The following is a 16,613-nucleotide window of genomic DNA, read 5'->3' as shown; positions in this document are numbered from 1 at the left end:
AGTCCATCTCTGAATGTTTGTAAAGCATTCCTGCGTTAAGCTTAACAAACGATATATGGAGCGACTGCCTCTTCTTGCTGCTACTTCAATCATGAAACTGCTTAACGATCAGCTGATCGGCTTTTCTGTCGCCAGTCGTGTCTCTAGTTTGCTTTTGGCCCACTTTGCACCAGAAAGAGGAAACCAGCGGCTGAACAACAGCAGCACGTTTAAGCTTGATCAGCTGTTGTTAGAATGTATTTAATATTACTTTCTACTCGAGGATCTTTTTCTACGTAGCTGACGCTGGTAACTGTGCAGGGGCGGATCTAGCAAAGTTTAGCCAGGGGGGCCGATAGGGCATTAACAGGGAAAAGGGGGCACAAAGACATACTTTTCTTTCTTATTCTCATTTAAAATGTCGAGCTTTTAATAAATAATTATCTGACACCCAAAGTTTTAATTTGATGTAAAATGAATAGAAGTCAATTACTGTATATAGAAACTATTAAGTCTAATATACCCTAGTAAGCTATAGTACTTTTTCCTTTGGGAAGGTACCATCTGTGCAGTCTGCAATTTTGTTGAAGAAAGATGTTGAATCTATTTAATATTTCTTGAAAAATAATTGATTTCTGTGCATTTTTTTTCACACTGCATCAAATTAAGGTTGATTACGTCGATTAAGCATCATGAGGTGGCGCGTGAGGGGTGGTTCCCTATTTTTTATTTATTTATTTTTGTTGTTGCTGGGAGTTGGAGCCCTATTAGTTAGGTTGCTTAATATTTATGCTAAGTACTCTTTAAAATACCAGAATAGGGAGGATGGTGTAGGTTTAAGTTTATTAGATTGATCAGTATTGCTGAACTATGAAATTTTTTTTTTTTGCATACAGGTATAACAGAATAGCTTTAGTGTAGTTGTTGTTTTAAACTTGAGTATGAACTTGCAGACTTGCAAAATGCAGCAAGATATTTTAAAAAACAGTTTTGTTGATTAAAAAACACTATATCGGATTCATATTGGTATCGGCAGATATTCAAATTTATGATATCGGTATCGGTATCGGACATAAAAAAGTGGTATCGTGCCATCTCTACTTATAAATAAACATTATAAATAAATATACCTGTTAACACTGTTGTAGAGTCTGTTGTTGATGATTACGTAAGTGAAGTCAATAGAGCCAACTCAGAATGTAAAACTGTTGAAGTAAACTATACATGACATAAACTGCATTTTCTTTTAGTCTTGCTAGTTATTATAGTATTGTTTAAAATACTGAATTGTATTGTATTATTTATTTGTATTTACGGTTTCCAAATGAAGACATTTTTATAAATACTCCTTAATGTAACTTTTTTATACCAGTTTTTTTATACCTGGCACAATACTCGCTAAAGGTGGTAAGTCATAAAAAAAAGTATGTGTTTTCTCAGTATATTCCTCTGAAATGCTAAACCAAAGAGATGTAGATCCAGTGTTAAATGTAATGCTTGCACAAAATTTCTATTTAAAAAAAAAAAAAAGTTGCCAGATATCAGTTTCACAAATTAATTGTACATTTTTAATTTGTTACAAAACTAATGAAATACTCTTAGTGGTTCTAGTTTAGAGAAGTCTATTAGCACACCTTCATTTTGTACACTATATACTTAGTTGTACACACTTCAATGGGTTAGTGTTATCTGTAAGTTAAAACAGCATTTAACATTAGTTACGTTCGTCTGTGACTGTTGCACCAACTACGTCGTTTTGTGAACGTTTCAACTTTTTGTGCCTCTGAACACATAATGCTTAACTTTGTTATAGTGAAGAGGGAAACTTAGCACCCATAAACTATAAATAACAAAAAAGCCTGTAAAAACGAACAAATAAAAAACATTAGCTTGCATGCTATCCTAAGCATAATTGTTAATGCTGGTATAGCTCACTTAAGTTGAAAATTGTTCAGTAGTTCCTCTCTTTCCCAAGCTCAAAGGTCTCAATCCTGTGTCCTGCGCCACATGCACCATTTGTTAGGCGGTATTAATTTCTTTGTTTAGTGTCAGAATAAGCTACTATTAAACTGATTTGTAACAAATAAAGTTAGGATTCAATGTGGCCCATACAGCTTTATACTTACACCATGGGCTGTGGCATATTATATTGTCCACAGTAATACCAGTATAAACTTTATGCGATATAAAAATGCCATATCTCAATATCATTGCTATGGCAACACCATGCCTTTACAACAGCCTCCAAAGCAGCACAATACTTGCTAAAGGTGGAAACAGCAAACTTGTTTCACCACTTGAGGCAAAAATGCTGTCCAGTACAACCAGGTTCTGAAAGAGGAGATACTCAGAGGTAGGGATGTGCTACCCAGATGTAAACAAATGACTGCACCCGAGGGCTCGTTAGCTGTAGTGCATATAACGGGAAGAGCAAACGGTGGATGGAAATTACTAATGCAGTTATATGGTGGGAAAAGCAGGGCGTTAAGCAGCTGGTTAAAAAGCTCAACCCTGGAGACAACATCCCAGGTAGAAAATTATTTTCTGTTTTATTATGCAACAATATTCTTCAGCTCCAGAGTTACATGGTTATTAAGTTACTCTAATTATTGTTAAACTCAAGTGTTAAGTTGTCCTTTTATACTTGCTTCAAATTCGCAGGGAAAACACTACTTAGAATACTTTTGTGCTTATATTTGACTTATGTTGTGTTACTGGATGTAATAGTATTGCTGGTACCTTGTTTCAATAAATTTACACTTTAAAATAATGCCACACTATTAAGCATTATTAAGGTATTAGCAAGTGGTTAATTCATCATTTAAATAGCATTACTCCTCCTCAGTATGCCATTTGTGAATACAGATATATTATTATGACTATGCTTATGATTATTACTAGCAGTGATATAGTAGCAGTGATAGCTGTACATGGTGCAACAGTATCAGATGGATAAACATATCTGTATTTATAAATGGAATACTAAGGAGGAGTAATGATATATAAATGATGAATTAAGCACTTGTTAATACCGTACTAATACCTTTCTAATGCTTAATAGTGTGACATCATAATAAGAATATAACAAGTGCTACCGAGACTTCTTATTTTGAAGCGTGAATTTATTGAAACAAAGGTACCAGCAGCAGCATTATAGCCTGTGATTAATGACAGCTCATCGGAAAATAGTGATGTGTCGGTCGCGAACGAAATGGCTCTTGGAGCCGGATCTTTGACGTGAACGATGCGAGCCGGCTCCTTATCGCGAGCCATGGGTTTTTCTTTTCTTTTCTTTCTCTCACCCTCTCTCTCACAATTTTTTTCCGCTTCACTCCGCACGCGAGCCTTGTGCTTTGCGCTGGGAAGAGGGGGGAGGGGCGGTAGTTACACTTGCAGTAGCACAGGAACCAGTGTTGGGTGTAACGCGTTGTAATTAAATTAATTTTCCACTGAAAAAGTAGAGTAACTGATTACTGTTCATTTTTAGGTATTTTAATTACAGTTACTTACAATGTACTTGCGTTACATTGTAAAATAATTAAACTCGCTGAAAATCATTATTTAATTTCAATAATTTATCTTCTAAACGTAGAAGTAAACTCTGCCGCTTTAACATCGCTGTATTACAGCTGTACGTCATTTCGCGCCAGTTTGCTGCATAATCGTATTCTAAAGCAGAAGATGTCGGACTCGGCTGAAGCGAGTGGCTGTTTTACAGTGGGGCAAAAAAGTATTTAGTCAGCCACCGATTGTGCAAGTTCCCCCACCTAAAATGATGACAGAGGTCAGTAATTTGCACCAGAGGTACACTTCAACTGTGAGAGACAGAATGTTAAAAAAAAAAAATCCATGAATCCACATGGTAGGATTTGTAAAGAATTTATTCGTAAATCAGGGTGGAAAATAAGTATTTGGTCAATAACAAAAATACAACTCAATACTTTGTAACATAACCTTTGTTGGCAATAACAGAGGTCAAACGTTTACTATAGGTCTTTACCAGGTTTGCACACACAGTAGCTGGTATTTTGGCCCATTCCTCCATGCAGATCTTCTCGAGAGCAGTGATGTTTTGGGGCTGTCGCCGAGCAACACGGACTTTCAACTCCCGCCACAGATTTTCTATGGGGTTGAGGTCTGGAGACTGGCTAGGCCACTCCAGGACTTTCAAATGCTTCTTACGGAGCCACTCCTTTGTTGCCCAGGCGGTGTGTTTTGGATCATTGTCATGTTGGAAGACCCAGCCTCGTTTCATCTTCAAAGTTCTCACTGATGGAAGGAGGTTCTGGCTCAAAATCTCACGATACATGGCCCCATTCATTCTGTCCTTAACACGGATCAGTCGTCCTGTCCCCTTGGCAGAAAAACAGCCCCATAGCATGATGTTTCCACCCCCATGCTTCACAGTAGGTATGGTGTTCTTGGGATGCAACTCAGTATTCTTCGTCCTCCAAACACGACGAGTTGAGTTTATACCAAAAAGTTCAACTTCAGTTTCATCTGACCACATGACATTCTCCCAATCCTCTGCTGTATCATCCATGTGCTCTCTGGCAAACTTCAGACGGGCCTGGACGTGCACTGGCTTCAGCAGCGGAACACGTCTGTCACTGCGGGATTTGATTCCCTGCCGTTGTAGTGTGTTACTGATGGTGACCTTTGTTACTTTGGTCCCAGCTCTCTGCAGGTCATTCACCAGGTCCCCCCGTGTGGTTCTGGGATCTTTGCTCACCATTCTCATGATCATTTTGACCCCACGGGATGAGATCTTGCGTGGAGCCCCAGATCGAGGGAGATTATCAGTGGTCTTGTATGTCTTCCATTTTCTGATGATTGCTCCCACAGTTGATTTTTTCACACCAAGCTGCTTGCCTATTGTAGATTCACTCTTCCCAGTCTGGTGCAGGTCTACAATACTTTTCCTGGTGTCCTTCGAAAGCTCTTTGGTCTTGGCCATGGCGGAGTTTGGAGTCTGACTGTTTGAGGCTGTGGACAGGTGTCTTTTATACAGATGATGAGTTCAAACAGGTGCCATTCACACAGGTAACGAGTGGGGGACAGAAAAGCTTCTTACAGAAGACGTTACAGGTCTGTGAGAGCCAGAGATTTTCCTTGTTTGAGGTGACCAAATACTTATTTTCCACCCTGATTTACGAATAAATTCTTTACAAATCCTACCATGTGGATTCATGGATTTTTTTTTTCACATTCTGTCTCTCACAGTTGAAGTGTACCTCTGGTGCAAATTACTGACCTCTGTCATCATTTTAAGTGGGGGAACTTGCACAATCGGTGGCTGACTAAATACTTTTTTGCCCCACTGTATGAAATGGAAATATTCACGTCACTTCACTTTTCTAAAACAAGCAGACAAGAACATTACAGTAATATGTAAACTATGTCCTGGGGAGAAAAAACTATCGGCCGCTGTCAATAGCACGAGTAATCTACTGAAGCACCTGACACGGCAGCACAGACAAACCCTTCTGAGTGATTCTTGTTCATCATCCATGGATAACACCGCGGCAACTCCTGCTAAGCAGGCAAAATTTTTTACTTCAGCAGCACAGAAAGTGTCTGAAGGTGAGCTTAAAAAAAAAGATTGCAGAAGAGATGCTACCGCTGTGTACTGTAGAGTCTCCGTCTTTTAGGTGCATATTAAACAAAATACCTGTGTGTGGCAAAAAAGTAGCACTGCCCGATCGAAAAACGTTTTCTACTTACTTAGATAAGTGTTATGCTGACATGGAAATGGAGCTTAAAGGGACATTCGAGAGTTTGGAATATATTTCCAAACTGCTGACATTTGGACCAACCATAACAAAAGTTTTCTCGGAATGAGGGCACATTGGATTGATCCTTCTACTTTTGTATGAGGACATGCAGCGCTAGCATGTAAAAGAGTTTGAGGGAGACACACATATGATGTCATCTGCAATGAAATTGAGCAAGTACATTCGGCTTATGGACTGAACTCTAATTTTATCAAAGCTTTTAGAATGTTCCAAAAATCAGACTCTGATGAGGAATCCGAAGAAGATGAAGAGCAGACCCTCTCCACAGAATCTGAAGGACAGTTTTCTCTCCCTCCACACTTAAGGTGTGCATCATACACACTGAACTTAATTTTTCATGATGTTGAGAAATGGCTTCAAGCAAATGAGGCAAAATTCATCTACAGAAGTGCAACTTCAAAGTGTTCTGCAATGTGGACAAAAGCAAACTGTTCTTCTGTTGCTTCAGAGTTAGTAGATAATTTTTTCAAGAAAAAACTCATAGTAACTGTTTCTATATATATATATATATATATATATATATATAAGATGAACAGGCACATGGGTCAATACATGAGCGGGACACAGAAAGGAATTGGCAAGAATACCAGAGGCGCAAAACACCAGCTACTGGTAGACAGAACAATCAGCCGAGACTGCAAGACCAGACTGACCAACCTGTGCACTGCCTGGATTGATTACAAGAAGGCCTATGACTCAATGCCCCACAGCTGGATACTGGAATGCCTAGAATTGTACAAGATCAATGGGACCCTAAGAGCCTTCATCAGGAACTCAATGGGGATGTGGCGTACAACACTAGAGGCCAACTCCAAGCCCATAGCACAAGTCACCATCAAGTGCGGGATCTACCAAGGAGATGCTCTGTCCCCACTGCTGTTCTGCATAGGCCTGAACCCCCTCAGTGAGATCATTAACAAGACTGGCTACGGATACCGACTACGGAACGGAGCAGTTGTCAGCCACCTCCTGTACATGGATGACATCAAGCTGTATGCCAAGAGTGAACGAGACATCGATTCACTGATCCACACTACCAGGCTATACAGCAATGACATTGGAATGTCGTTCGGACTGGAGAAGTGTAGTCGGATGGTAACAAAGAGAGGGAAGGTAGTCAGAACTGAGGGGATTGAACTACCAGAAGGCAACATTGCAGACATAGAGGACAGTTACAAGTACTTGGGGATCCCACAGGCGAATGGGAACCATGAAGAGGCCGCTAGAAAAGCTGCAACCACCAAGTACCTGCAGAGGGTCAGGCAAGTCCTGAGGAGTCAGCTGAATGGTAAGAACAAGATCCGGGCCATCAACACGTACGCCCTGCCCGTGATCAGGTACCCTGCTGGGGTAATAGGCTGGCCAAAGGAGGAGATAGAAGCCACTGACATAAAGACAAGAAAGCTCCTTACCATGCATGGAGGGTTTCACCCCAAATCCAGCACCCTGAGGCTGTACGCTAAGCGGAAGGAAGGGGGCCGGGGACTGGTGAGTGTCAGCACCACAGTCCAGGATGAGACAACGAACATCCAAGAATACATTGGGAAGATGGCCCCAACTGACCGAGTGCTCAGTGAATACCTCAGGCAGCAGAAACCCAAGAAAGAGGAGGGAGACGAGGAACCATCATGGAAGGACAGGCCCCTGCACGGTATGTACCACCGGCAGATAGAGGAGGTGGCTGATATCCAGAAATCCTACCAGTGGCTGGACAAAGCTGGACTGAAAGACAGCACAGAGGCACTAATCATGGCAGCACAAGAACAAGCTCTGAGCACAAGATCCATAGAGGCTGGGGTCTATCACACCAGGCAAGACCCCAGGTGCAGGCTGTGTAAAGATGCCCCAGAGACAATCCAGCACATAACAGCAGGGTGCAAGATGCTAGCAGGCAAGGCATACATGGAACGCCATAACCAAGTGGCCGGCATAGTGTACAGGAACATCTGTGCCGAGTATAACCTGGAAGTCCCGAGGTCAAAATGGGAGATGCCCCCAAGGGTGGTGGAGAATGACCGAGCTAAGATCCTGTGGGACTTCCAGATACAGACGGACAAAATGGTGGTGGCTAACCAACCGGACATAGTGGTGGTAGACAAACAGAAGAAGACGGCCGTAGTGATCGATGTAGCGGTTCCGAATGACAGCAATATCAGGAAGAAGGAACACGAGAAGCTGGAGAAATACCAAGGGCTCAGAGAAGAGCTCGAGAGGATGTGGAGGGTGAAGGTAACGGTGGTCCCCGTGGTAATCGGAGCACTAGGTGCGGTGACTCCCAAGCTAGGCGAGTGGCTCCAGCAGATCCCGGGAACAACATCGGAGATCTCTGTCCAGAAGAGCGCAGTCCTGGGAACAGCTAAGATACTGCGCAGGACCCTCAAGCTCCCAGGCCTCTGGTAGAGGACCCGAGCTTGAAGGATAAACCGCCCGCAGGGGCGTGCTGGGTGTTTTTTTTTTTTTATATATATGTGGCCTTACCCTAAAATAAATTTTTGTTTTATTTATCATGCTCTTATGTGAAGTGTCTGACGTATTTTTGTCTCATAGGTGATCAAGGTGCGCTTTTCCTCAATGATGGACAATAAAGAAGCTCTCCTGGCTGCAGTCACTTTACCTAAATTTAAGTTACGCTGGATCAGAGAAGAAGAGAAAAAAGACATGGTTAGGGCAATGCTTACTACAGAGTGCCGTGGGTTGTCTCTTGAAGGACAACAACCTGCTCAAGATCACAAGAACCCTGCTGACTCCACTGATGACTTTTTTTCATTTGAGGAGGGCGACTGTATCTACTCTGCTGAAACAGAGGTGATGGAATATTTGAAATCTGCTGGGTCTGAGCTGGGTGTTCTTAGCCAGTTTCCCAGGATTAAGGACATTTCACTGAGGTACAACACAGCCACAACATCAAGCGCACCAGTCGAAAGGCTTTTTAGCCTCAGCAATCTTGTGCTTACACCCAGAAGGAACAGACTGTCAAGTGAACGCTTTGAGAGACTTACATTAATGAGATAAAACAAGTTTTTCAAAAACGAGACAACTAAGTAGTACAAAAAGGTTTTTGGAAAACGTGAGTGCATACAGCATGCAGGAAATATGGTGCTCATTGGTTTGAGGAAGTTTCAGAGGAATTCTGTTTGTTAACCAAAGGTCAGAGTTAACTTCACTTTGTTGAAACACATGACATGATTACATACATTATGTATGAATATGTTACTCATTGCTTTGAAAATTAAAACATTTTAATGTTTACAGCGTGATACATGTCATGTTTAACATTTGTTAGGTTAAGCTTTTTTGTTATTCAGATATGTTGCTAAAGAAAGTTACATTTCTTACCAAAAAAATTTAATTATTAAAGAATGTTTTTTTTTTTATAGAATGTAATAAAGATGATTCAGAAAGCTAAAAGGCTAAACTATTTCATGTTGACTCGTATGTTTTTTAAAAAAAAAAAATTTATTATTTAAAGAGTTTAATTTCTATTGTTTGTCCACTCAAGGTTTATAGGGATTTTAAGAAGTATTTAGTTAAATTACTTATTGAGTAATTAAGTTACTTTTCAGACACAGTAATTAGATAATCAATATTGTATTTAACATACTTAAGTAATTAATTACTTTTGTATTTAACATACTTAAGTAATTAATTACTTTTTTAAAGTAACTTATCCAACACTGACAGGAACAGAGCGGGAGGGAAAGAGAGAGAAAGAGAGCCAGGGTCAACAACGTCACATTATGCTGGGCTTACACTGTGCGATTTTTGGCCCATTTTGAGCCGATTTTTGAGTCGTGCGACCGTTTTGGCGATCGGCCCGATTTTAGCCTTCATTGTGCGTCGTGTAGTATACGTGGGGTAACGAGAAGCGATTAACACCTCACGACCAGCTCCCGATCATCAATCGCTTGGTTGTGAGGATTTCAAACCTGTTTGAAATCCTTGCAACCGTCGTGAGCGTGTCACCGCAGTTTCTCACACAAATGTCAGTGAAAAAGACGGCGCAGCACAGCAGTGCAGCGTGTGATCTGGACACAAGCGATGGAGGCACAACTTGTAGAACTTTGGAAAGCTCATCCGAGCCTTTTCGATGTGGCCTCACAAAATTATCACGACCACAACAACCGTGAAAATAGTTGGATCTACATTGCTGCTCAATCACAGCTGCCTGATCAATGTTTTTCATTAGCAATTTAGCAAAGTTGATGGTGGTGGTGTGCGTGTCTGTGTGAGTGAAAGACAGAGAGGGAGAGCGAGCGACAGCATTTCTGTTATAACCTTCATTTTATGTACGCACAGTGTGAGCACTCAGGTCGCATCAGGTCGTATAGTGTGAGACCCTGCATCGTGACCTATGAACTTCTAACCCCTGCGAGTCAATCGTACAGTTTGAGCAGGAGCTGAATCACGCGACTGGGGAAAAAAAAAAAAAATCGCACAGTGTCTGCCCAGCATTAGAAAGGTATAGTGATGATCCACAACTATTTTCAGTTGCGGATGATATTTAATTGTGTTGTGGTTTGCAGTGTTTTTTGTTATTTCACTTTAAATTTGTTTAACCCTTTACAGCCGATCGGAGCGGGCACGCTCTGTTTTGCGTAACTATTTTTAAATCCCGGTAGCTCTGCAACCAAGTAAGCTAGCGCAATAATTTTTTTTGCATATGAAACTGGAGGAGTTGTACTTACATCTTATGCCATCAGCTTGTCCTAGGTCACAGTTTCCTTCCACATATAGCTTTGCAAAAACTGCATAAAAATCACTTGCAGCAACAAAAACATGATATTCCAGAAACACGCTTCGCCGATCCATCAGCTGTTTGTAACACTTCCTACGTCCATCAGCGCGAACTATCACATGACCGCATGACCTGCCCGAAACCGGAAGTGACGTCATTTTGCGGAAATGTAGTTTTTTACGATCGGGGCCTTATGAGCTTGTGTTTTACTTGTTATGTGTTTTAAAAAGTTATGTTTGACTTTATGACTTTCTGTGTCGTTTCTGGGATGCTTAAGACTCATATTGCACTGCTGGAAATAGTTTATTTTGATGCATATGCTGTTATTTTGCAAATGTGCACTATAATATTTATTTTCGTTTTTCCTGCAGTATATAAAAATTGGTGTATTTCAAAAATAAAACTATGAAGACACTCAAAATAAATTTCCTGTGGTGGGAAACTAGTTTGTGTAACTTTTTTGTACTTACAGTTTTGAGGGATAAGCCTCTTAAATTTCTCTAACTAGAAATATATGTTAAAAAAACAAAAACGATTTTCAATTTTTTTCTAGTTTATTGCACTTTTTTGCAATTTATGTAATTACTATGCACCTAATGCAGACATATTATTAAAGTTTGGGCTATAATGGTTGTATTGATGTATAGCAACTTGAAATGCTCCCAAAAATGGCTCCACAGCATGTAAAAATATAATATAAGCTCTGGCGAACTTGGTTCTATGGTAGGTCTTAAAGGGTTAAAAGGAAAAAGCTGAAAATTTAAATAGTAATAGAAATGTGAATAGTTGTTTTTTGTAATATTACATTTTATGTGGAGTGAATAAATAAAAGTATAATTACTTTTGGCCCCTAGAGACAAAACACATAAAAACTCCAAAACACGTAAAAACTCAGAAGAACGTGAAAACAATATACATATGCTTTCAATTGTGTAATATAAGTGATCTAGGTAGCTCTGTTTTGGAAGTTCAGTTAACGCAATAAATGTGTTTTGGAGTTTGTACGTGCTTTGTCTCTTGGGGCCACCGCATATATTTATATATAAACATATCTAAATAAATCCACTCTTTTTTTACATTAGTAATTCCTTTTGTGCATAATTTTATATTGTTGTTAATAATAAATTAATTAAAGCAACAAAACAACCTGAAGAGCCGGTTCTCTAAAAAAAAAATCCCATCACTAGAGGCGAGGCCGAGTAACGTTGCGTAGAGACAAAAGTGGACGAAAGAGAGGCAAACTTGCGGCTCCACAAGTATAATTATAACGTAACATATACTATATCGATATAAACAATATTGTCACATCTTATATCTCGTATGAAAATATATCGATATTTTTAAAAAACTCGATATATCGCCCAGCCCTATTAGTAATGTTAATAAACATATATATAGAGCCTATATATATAACCTAAAAGGCTAGTAAGGTAAGATAAGAAATGTATACTTTATCTTAAAATTTGGATTTTCTTTAAAAAAAATAAAAATTAAACAATCCTAAATCTAATATCTAATATAATTGGCATTAAAAGGCTGTTTTATGGCCTGTATAGATTTTTGGGTTTGAGAATTGAGGTCAAAAATGTCTCCTTTTATAACAAACATATTCAACCCTTGTACTCTGCAATATGGCAGCCGCTTAAGCCGAGACGTGTACAATGAGTTGAGCATACTTATAGTTAAGGGTTCTGTTTACTGCAATATTACAGTTTTAAAACATCAGGTGCTGCCTTATAGTAACCATCCAAACCTTTTATTTGCCAGTTAGGAAACAATATTATCAACTCATTGTTTTTTTTAATGTTACTAAGTTTTTTTAAGCTTTTTAAAAGGTTTTAAATGGCTCTCAGAAACAGCTGTGATTGTAAAGTAGTCCCTTGTACATTCACTTTCACTCACCTTTGGGTCAGCAAGAGCATTGATGACATTTCCCAGGGCGAGGAGTGAACGGTTGATGTTAGCGCCTTCTCGTAAGCGTGCCCCTTTAGCGTTGGTGGCACTGGCTCTCTCTGAGCCTGCCAAGTCAATCAGGCTCATTTTGGCAACACATACATTATGATTGAGGCTGGCAGTTTTGTCCTGCTGTCTCAAATATATCTGGAGGAAAACAATAGAACAAAGTTCATTCAAGGTTATCAAAAACTAAAGTCTGATACACTGTTACATGATTGGAGCGATAAGGAGTCTTTAAAAAAACGTAACTTTTCTATTTATATTTAACATTAGTATTTATATCTTAATTTATTGATGATTTCTGGTCATTTAGCTTACCTGAAATACAGCATGGGAACGAGAAGAGGTGGCGTTCATATCAGTCGGGTGCTGTGTCCTGTTTCGATTGCCAGAATCCAAAGCCTCGAGAATCTGCTCTGCAGATTTGGGCTGTCAGTAAAAACAAAAACAAAGACGTGAACATACACAGGACGCCACACAGGGAAAAATAACTTGCAGTGCACTGCCATCAAAATACATTTCGCACAGCAGCAATCATGATACGATAATTAAGTGAAACGCAGTCTAATACTGCAAGATAATCTGTGATACATCATATCTGCCCCTGACAAAATAAAACATACACCTAAACATGCTTTTATTCAGACATTTACATTTTTTCCCACGTGTTTCTGTGCAATATCATTATTTCTCAGTCTTAATAATGAGGCAATTCATTTAATTAGCTTCGTGATTTGCTTTCCCCTGCCTTTATCCCCTGTGAGTTCCTTCTTCTGCAACATGAGTTAAATTCCTCATTCATTTGATAAGCACCATCTCAAGTAGTCATGAAGTAGTGATTCTGGTTAGTCACATTGGCAGAGGAATCTATTTAAAGAACCAGCCTGCTCAAATAAAAATATATAAAATATATTATGGTATATAATATTATGTGTAACACAATGTAATAATTATACATTACAAGAACAAGTGCTATGATATATTTCCCTATATGGAACCGCCACTGAGCAATTCTGGAGAACAATTTTAATGAAAGCAGTAGTTTTACTGATTTGCAAGTTTCTGGTTAAATGGAAAGATAGTTGAACAAACAGAAGTTAATCTTTACAACTGCTGACATCACAAAGTGCAAATTTAAATTTGTTTTCTCCCATATTTATTTCATTTAAAAAAAAAAAAAAAAAAAAAAAGACAATTATTACTATAAAAATTTGCATTTCCTGCGAAAATGCAGCGTGGATGCTTTAAAGCTGAAGCTGTATGCAAAAACTAGTTGAAAAAGCTGAAAAGTTGCAGAAATTGTAAAAACTTTGCAGAAGCAAAGGAACTTTGCTAAAATGTAATAACTTAGCAGAACTGCAATATCTTAGAGGAAACATAATACTTGGCAGAAATGCAATAGCATAGCAGAACTTAGCAGAAATATTGTAACTTACCAGAAACATGATAACTTCTCAAAAATACAAGAATTTAGGTAAATAGTATAAGATAACAGAAAGAATATATTTAGCCAAAAATACTTGAACATTACAGAAACACTATGATTTAGAAAAATAGTACAACATAGCAGAAATACTGTGATTTACCAGAGACACTGTGATGAAGTATGAATATTGTAATTTTAAATTAATACTATGTTTTAGCACAAATACTATAATTTGACAGAAATACTATCATTTGGCAGAAATACTATGTTTCAGCACAAATACTCTGGTTTAGCAAAAATATTATAACATAGCAGAAATACAATTATATAGCAGAAATGCTATATTTAGAAAGAAAAATATAATATAGTAGAAATAGTATGATTTATCAGAAATACTGTAATCAGCACATATACTGTAACATGACAGAAATTCCTCCACTTAGTAGTAATACTATAACATAACACAAATGTTATGATTTGGCACAAAAACCATGATTTGGCAAAAATACTATGATTTAGCAGAAATACTATGCTTGAGCAGAAGTACTAAGATGTAGTACAAGTACTTTGATTTAACAGAAATACAATTATGGAGGAGTAATACTTTAAAGTGGGAGAAATATTGATACACACACACACACACACACACACACACACACACACACACACACACACAGAGCCTAAAGGGAACAGTATTTGTGCCATGGAGTGTTAACAAGAATGTGAGGTCCATATTAGAAAAGCTGGTAAAATCATAAAAGTTTGCAGAATACTGTAAAAGGCTTTCTCTCTCTCTCTCTCTGTGTCTCACACACACACAAACACACACGGCGAGAGAAGCAAGTTTCTAGGTCAGTCAAGCAGACTGGGAGCAGCTAAATTTGAATCCACCAATCAGAGAGGCTGTGTACTTTTTCCTGCCAAAACAGGTGCACACACGCGGCACACAGACAGGATTTTTGTAGTCTATTTCTCATAGTGAGGACTCCCCTCAAACAAATGACCATAATTTCCTAACCGTAGGGGCTAGAACGGTCATTCTTACACGGTTTTGTTCAGAAGAGATGGGGGAATCTTCAAGTGTTGACAATTTATCATTAAAATATGGATTTTTAGAGATATATGACATGGATGACTTGTTGGCTTAGAAGCCACGAAGGCCCCAATATGCAAATTTGAAGGCCTCAACCCACATATATGATTGGCTGGCTGGGAAGCAGTCCAGGCCCTGATTTGTAAATTTGAATGTCTCATCCCTAAGATATGATTGGCTGGCTGGGAAGCCGTGCAGGCCCTGATATGTAAATTTGAATGTCTCAGGCCTCACAGAGGATTGGCTGCCTGGGGACCTGGCAGTAATATATAGAAATAGTATGATTAAGCATAAATACTACATTTAGTAGAAATACTATGTTTTAGCACAAATACTATAAAAAGCAGAAATAGTATATTAAGCACAAATCCTATAAAAAGCACAAATAGTATGATTATGCATAAATACTACATTTAATAGAAATACTATGTTTTAGCACAAATACTATAAAAAGCAGAAATACTATATTAAGCACAAATCCTATAAAAAGCACAAATCCTATATTAAGCACAAATCTTATAAAAAGCAGAAATACTATATTAAGCAATATAAATATCCTATAAAAATCCTTTAAAAAGCAAAAATACTGTACTATGATTTGGTAGAAAAACTATAATTAATCAGAAATACTATATTTGGCAGAAATACTATATTTAGCACAAATCTTATAAAATAGCAGAAATAGTACGGTAATAACTTAAACAGAAAAATTGGAAAAGCAAAATGGACAGCTGAAAAAATGCTGAACATGCTGAGGGTCCCTCAAATATACTTGTTAAATGAAAAAAATCGGCAAAAAATATATATAACAGCCACACAATCAGAAATATGGACACATATGGAAACACACATGCACAGAGAGAGACACACACAAGATCCAATTCAGTCAACCAGCCTAAATATATTGAATTTGAATCTTAAAATGAGATCATCACATTAAAAGTCTTTCTCTCTCTCTGTCACCCACACACATACACATACACACACACGCCATTTAACATGTTATTTAACGTTTATCTTGTCTGGACATGTCAACAAAAATATTCAACACAATTTAACATGTCATTTAACGTTTATCTTGTCTGGACATGTCAACAAAAATATTCAACACAATTTAACATGTCATTTAACGTTTATCTTGTCTGGACATGTCAACAAAAATATTCAACACAATTTAACATGTCATTTAACGTTTATCTTGTCTGGACATGTCAACAAAAATATTCAACACAATTTAACATGTCATTTAACGTTTATCTTGTCTGGACATGTCAACAAAAACATTTGACAGTAACACTTTCCCTTATTCACAGGTTTTTGTTTAGGAACAACAGCATATTTACAGTTTTCCCTCTAAGTCTGCTCCGTTTTTTGCTCACAACCTCTCCTGCTTTTGAAAAGATTCTCTCTGCAGGTACAGAAGAAGCAACGATTCCTAGGTATCTCACTGCAAGTCTGCTTAGGGATGGGAAGGTTTGTTCATGCTCTTGCCACCAAACCAATGGATCCTTATCTCGGGGAATCAGTTTTTCCTCTGAGTACCGGCGTATTTCAATGAGTACATCACTGGAAGCTGACTGGTGATGTTGGCTTGACACAACCTGCATGTCAAAATCTGTCCATATCCCT

At 38.4% G+C, this 16,613-nt stretch overlaps 1 protein-coding gene across 4 annotated transcripts in view; it reads right to left on the bottom strand.

The window, feature by feature from the left end:
* The window catches only part of kif18a (kinesin family member 18A), a 49,966-nt gene that overhangs the window by 24,518 nt on the left and 8,835 nt on the right, over positions 1–16,613 (bottom strand). For all 4 annotated transcript variants that reach the window (XM_086288857.1, XM_086288866.1, XM_086288875.1 and 1 more), the window contains exons 5-6: positions 12,784–12,894; positions 12,412–12,609 (exon numbers count right to left, since the gene is read on the bottom strand). In XM_086288857.1, coding sequence (XP_086144983.1) covers positions 12,412–12,609; positions 12,784–12,894 — 309 coding nt within the window. The remainder of the gene's footprint in view (positions 1–12,411; positions 12,610–12,783; positions 12,895–16,613) is intronic.

This window comes from Aulonocara sp. 'chitande type north' Nkhata Bay, linkage group LG1 (genome assembly GCF_057382095.1).
Source record: "Aulonocara sp. 'chitande type north' Nkhata Bay isolate Kocher_YH1m ecotype deep benthic linkage group LG1, A_spYH_male_GT1.1, whole genome shotgun sequence".
NCBI classification, from domain to species: domain Eukaryota; kingdom Metazoa; phylum Chordata; class Actinopteri; order Cichliformes; family Cichlidae; genus Aulonocara; species Aulonocara sp. 'chitande type north' Nkhata Bay.
Note: the sequence above shows the minus strand (reverse complement) of the source record. Positions and strands in the feature narration are given on the sequence as shown.